Below are 5,962 nucleotides of genomic sequence, written 5' to 3'. Positions count from 1 at the left end.
GAGAGACATGATCTAAATGCATGTCCACTGTGAGAGACATGATCTAACAAAAAAAAATCTGGAAATCACAATGTATGATTTTTAAAATAATTTATTTGTGTGGTTCTGCTGAAAATAAGTATTTGAACACCTGCCAATCAGCAACAGTTCTGGCCCTCAAAGACCTGTTAGTCCACCTCCACTCCACTGATTATTCTAAATTAGAAGCACCTGTTTGAGGTTGTTAGCTGCATAAAGACACCTGTCCACCCCACACCATCAGTAAGACTCCAACTACTAACATGGCTAAGACCAAAGAGCTGTCCAAAGACACCAGAGACAAAATCGTAGACCTCTACAAGGCTGGAAAGGGCTTCGGGGCAATTGTCAAGCAGCTTGGTGAAAAAAGATCAACTGTTGGAGCAATTATTAGAAAATGGAAGAAGCTAAACATGACTGTCAATCTCCCTCGGACTGGGGCTCCTCGTGGTGTATCAATGATCCTAAGAAAGGTGAGGAATCAGTAGTGATGGCCAAATGAAGCAATAAAGCAGTATTGAACCACTTTGCCAATTGTATTGAACTTGGGTTCATTCATTCAAAGGTTCATTTCAGTGACATCTAGTGGTGAAATATAGTATGTATTTAAATATAGGGTCCGTGTGCGCTCCCCCAGAAAAATTGGAATAAAAGAGATGCCATTTCCTGCATTTTGGTGTATTTTAACAGGTTGTTAAACATTTGAATAAACTGGTTAAAAAGAGGTCTCTCTTGACGAGGCTCAAGGCTAAACCTGTATAAATAAAGGTTGAATTGAAATTACTATTTTAGAGAGCAACAATTAACAAGCCTGTGTATGAATGCAAGTCCTTGACAGTCTTGTCAGGTGTCCTAACGCCCCCCCCCACACACACACACACAGCCGACCTGAACTCTTCTCAGCTGAATTCAGTCCTGTGTGTTCTGCTCCAATTTCACTGCCATCCATCCATTTATTTTAGATAAATCGTCTTTTCAACATTTTGGTAAGCTTATTTATTATGTCTGAAATGTTATGCACTGTAATGTATGCAGGAGTTCCGACAGCAGTTGTGTTTGCGTCCTGCAGAGTTGTCTGGAGACGCTGTGCGTAAAACACCTGGCTCAGGGCGCACAGCTGGAGGATGAAGACGCTCCCTGCAGGACATGCAGTCCGTGTCTCTGCTGGCAGGAGCGTGGCGCGGACAGAACATCCACTCGTTGTACTTTTAATAAATAATCAAAATAAACATGCTCAATGACTTTGGACTTTTAGGGGCGGAGTTGGCGGATCTGAGCGGTCAAAATTATAGAGTTCCAGGATCTTGTTCTGACAGGATCCGACTCAAATGAACCACTGTCTGAATATAAAAAACAAGAGCTGTTTGTAACGTATAATACGTGAAGAACGGGGATGTGAACCGGGGCTTGAGCATCTTAAATACACTGAATCGCGCCAAATGATTGAAACTCCGCCTGTCAACTCGAAGCAGTCAGCTGACTCGGTCTGAATGAAGCAGTGGAGTGGTTCACACGTCATCGGTGACGTCACATGAAGCGAGCTCCGGCCCACTGCTTCTGCATAACTACCCTATCGAGTTTGAAGCGTGCTTTGAAGCTTCGGTGTTAGAGGTAACATCAATACATGGCACAGAAGGTTCCCCTCTTTAAATCAGAACACGTCCAGGCCCGTCTTAAGTTTGACCATGACCATTTGGATGATCCAGAGGAGTCATGGGAGAAAGTTATGTGGTCAGATGAGACCAAAATAAAACTTTTTGGTCTTAATTCCACTCGCCTCAATTAGAGCATTGAAGATGAGTCGTGGCTGGGTCTTCCAACATGACAATGACCCGAAGCTCACAGCCAGGAGAACCAAGGAGTGGCTCCGTAAGAAGCGTATCAAGGATCTGGAGTGAACTAGCCAGTCTCCAGACCTGAACCCTATTGACAGTCTTTGAAGGGAGCTCAAACTCTGTGTTTCTCAGCGACAGCCCAGAAACCTGGCTGATCTGAAGATCTGTGGAGGAATGGACCAAACTCTGCTGCAGTGTGAGCACACCTGGTGACAAACTACAGGAAACCTTTGACCTCTAATTACAAAGATACTGTACCAAATATTAACATTGATGTTCACAGGTGTTCAAATATTTGCAGCAGTAACACACAAATAAATTATTTAAAAAAAATCATACATTGTGATTTCCAGATTTTTTATTTTATTTATTTTTTTAGTTTATGTCTCTCACAGTGGACATGCACCTAAGATGAACATTTCAGACCCCTCCATGATTTCTAACTGGGAGAACTTGCAAAGCCGCAGGGTGTTCAATACTTTATTTTCCTCACTGTGCGTTTTGGTGTAGTCGTAGTCAACACCAGCTCTGCTGCTCGCTGGTCGAGATGCTTGCTTTAAACATCAGCATTTGTTTTTTGGAATGCTTGTCTGTTAGCAAAATATTTAATAAAATCCTGGATGGATTTTAATTAAACTTTCACAAAGCAACAGTTGCATATACATCTACATCTGATAACATTTCGGAGTCGGTTCACTTCTAGATGACCACCGCAGCTAAACAAACGAGGCTAACACGATAACGGCGATGACTCGGTCAGTTTTAGAGATGGTGAAATAAAACTGGATGTTTAAGTAGCTGAGAGTCTTTTTTTTAAACATATTTTGTAATTTCATGTGGAATTGTGCAGATCATTATTTTTAAGGTTTGTCTAAAAGAGCTTTGACTTTGTCACTTTCTAACAAAATGATCTTTGTTGAAAACCCGCGGGTGATATGCATTTCTTCCAACTTCATTGTTTACCTCCATTTCTGTGTTGGAGCGCCCTCGCGCGTTCACAGACGGTAATGCAGGAAGTTTGATTCCTGCAAGTTGTGCACAGCAAAGTAGCTAATGTTAGCTTCTCGCTAAAGAAACTCACTTAGGATGTTAAGACTAGCATGGAGCTACTCCGCGTCTAAGACCCGCTTTGTGGCGACAACACGATCTTTACCTGCAGCTTGTTTGGAAGCAGACAGTCCGAGTCCCACCAGGTGCTTCAGGCGGATTCCCCTCCCACCAAGCGACAGGTCACCGCTCCTCCAGCCCCAGCCGGCCTGCTACCTCAGGTAAAGCCACCTCGGCTAAAAGCTAAAGGCTAGCTTGTTGTTGACACACCTGAGCTAGCTGCGCAGTTAGTGCTGGGTGCGCGTTCACCGCACATTTTGCACGTGGCTCGTCAGCGATGATGAAATGACGCCAAACTCCATAGAGAAACATGCGTTTTTAAACATTCCTAGAATTAAATACAACTGAGGGTGACGCACCAGTGCTCACAGGCTTTTGTCCAAAGTGGAAATATAATGCGCTTAGTTCGGCATAGTCAACACACGCTACTAAACGAACATTGTTTCTAATATTCTGTAACTTTTCTCACCGATCGCCACCATTCCTGTACGCGCGTGCATCAGCCTCCAGGTTGTTTACATGTCATTAAATGCAGCAGTGTGCTCGTGTTTTGTCTTTTTTTTTCAGCCGAATATTCCCAAAACGTTTATTTTTTTCATAAAACTTAGACTTGTTTTAAGGGGCACGAGTTTTAGTCTGTTATTCAGGATTATATTAAATAAGCAGAAATGTTAATAGGATTCGGCAAGTCATAAAACCACTTCTATGACAGCTGTAGAAGACTGCAGTCAAAACTGAATGGCTGTTAATTATTGGATAACTTATTAAAGCTATTAATAAATCAAATTTAATCTAATGCACGAGACTTATTATGTTTAAGGATTAATAACCTATAGATTCATGCTGTAGAGCAGATTGCCTATTTCCCTACTAAATACAGTTTGTTCACAACTGGGAAAAGTGCTTGAAGCTTCAGCTACAAATAACATCTCATTTTTCCAAAATACTACAGAATTGCTTTTCCTTATCTAAAAAAATTAATATCACGAATTGATGATTCCTAATGGTATTTTTAAATGCTAGTACAAAGAGAAAGATGAATGTTTTAAGAATTGTAACACCTATGCAGGGCTACGTAAGTCCTTTTTTATTTGTAGGAAATAGGTAAATAGATATAAACCTCTAACTGTATGATATATTAGTGTGATCATAAAAATATAATGACATACATAATTTATTCTAATAAAAGCAGAAACCATAATTTCCTTAAACGTTTACTGTGTGAGTGCTGATAGTGTTCACGCTGGTTTTGAAATCAAAACTTCCACATAATTTATGCAAATTTAGCAACTGTCATAGATATTTCAGGAGATGAGCGCTATGATTTTGTAACTTTTATACTTTTCAAATTATTTAACCTTATTTACAAAGATTTTTCCTGCAGGAATACGCTACGATCTTTCACAAACGGGGTTCAGATGTTTCCTCTGTTTTTGTTATCTTAAACCTACTTTTAGTTTTTAGCTGCTACTTCTTTTTTTTTATCTGTTCCCTTCTTCAGGGGTCACCACAGCGAACTAACTCACACAAAGACTTGTCAATTGTTTTTACGCCGGATGTCCTTCCTGACACAACCACAGACCACCGAGCTACCACAGCCCTTGAGCAAGGGCCAATGTGAGGCAAATGAGGGTGGAGGCAGGTGTGGGTGTTTCATCTTTCCCACCCACATTTTTATGTTGTCGGTCCAGGGAGTTGACCCGGCGATCACAGGCCTACTCTCTAACCTCAGCTTTTAGCAACTAATTTGCTATATTTAGTTATCATTTTGCTACTTTTGGCTATTAGCTAATATTTTCGTTTAGCTAACATTCTTGTTTTAGCTTTAACAACTCAGTTTGACGTTTTCAGTTACTGAATTTCAATAGTAGGCAGAATGTGCAGAGGTGTAATAAAGACAGAAGAGTGAAGTTGCCGGACTCTCGGGGGTTGTCGGGATGTGCAGCAGAACTGCTGGCATAGCTCTACAGAACCTCACTGACCTACACAGTGAACAAGGCCAGACTGATTCTGGCAGATCCTGATCACCCACTCCATGGTGAGTTCAGGTTGCTTCCATCTGGACGTAAGTATTTGCTGCCCAGATGTAGAACAGACTGAAAAACTCATTCGTCCCTGTAGTGGTCAGGCTTCTCAATGAACACTAATTGTCTAGTATGGATATTTTATGTGACTGTGAAACAAATTGCCCCTTGGGGCTAATAAAGATTCTTGAACTTGACATGGTGCAGAAGTGAGGTAACCGTCAGTGAGCAGCAGGATGGTTTCATGCAGAGAAAGCTCTATAGGTGAGATGTTTGTGTTGATGAACAAGTATAGAGAATACGTTGGTAGATGGGTAAGAGGATCAGAGAGGATGTTCATGGATGTAGTGAAGGAGAGGAGGAGACTGTGATTAACACAACAGCAGCATTGGAGATTATTTCAGTTGTAAAGATCAACTTTTAGGGCGATAAATGGGAATCTAAATGAAGATTTCTCCACTTTGTTTTTCATTCAGACTGGATTTTAGGAATGTATTTTCTTTGTTGTGTATCCAGTGCATCAGTCTGTCGGAGCATGGCGACAGGGGGTGAGCAGCCATCATCCAGTCATCATAAACACACCAACAGGTTGGCCAAGGAGAGGTCACCCTACCTGTTACAGCATGCACACAATCCTGTTGACTGGTGAGTTATTTGAAACTCCAGATTTATACACGCCCTCAAAACTAGTTGGAGTAAGAATTTATGAGTTTATCATTTGATTGGTTTTGTTTCCAGGTATCCGTGGGGACAGGAAGCTTTTGAGAAGGCGAAAACTGAAGACAAACCAGTTTTTTTATCAGGTACAAAGGTGGATTTCTTTCATTTTTAGGTCGTTTTCACACCAGATAGTCCGGTAGACTCGGTTCGGTTCAGGACCAATATTCATGACCTTTTGTTTACATTTGAGCTGGTGCGTTTGCATTCACACTGCACTGTGCAGTCGAGTCAACCTGTTGAACCAACCTGTTCCCCCAC

The 5,962-nt window shown here is 41.4% G+C and overlaps 1 protein-coding gene across 1 annotated transcript in view; it reads left to right on the top strand.

Moving 5' to 3' along the window:
- The first annotated feature begins 2,962 nt into the window (after positions 1 to 2,962).
- The window catches only part of spata20 (spermatogenesis associated 20), a 150,072-nt gene continuing 147,072 nt past the window's right edge, over positions 2,963 to 5,962 (top strand). Inside the window, exons 1-3 of the mRNA XM_037691269.1 lie at positions 2,963 to 3,121; positions 5,501 to 5,629; positions 5,723 to 5,787. Coding sequence (XP_037547197.1) covers positions 5,520 to 5,629; positions 5,723 to 5,787 — 175 coding nt within the window. The 5' untranslated portion in view covers positions 2,963 to 3,121; positions 5,501 to 5,519. The remainder of the gene's footprint in view (positions 3,122 to 5,500; positions 5,630 to 5,722; positions 5,788 to 5,962) is intronic.

The sequence above is a fragment of the Nematolebias whitei genome, chromosome 17, assembly GCF_014905685.2.
Source record: "Nematolebias whitei isolate Nwh7 chromosome 17, NemWhi1, whole genome shotgun sequence".
Taxonomy (NCBI): domain Eukaryota; kingdom Metazoa; phylum Chordata; class Actinopteri; order Cyprinodontiformes; family Rivulidae; genus Nematolebias; species Nematolebias whitei.
The sequence above is the reverse complement of the archived record's forward strand: the minus strand, read 5'-3'. Positions and strand labels throughout refer to the sequence as shown.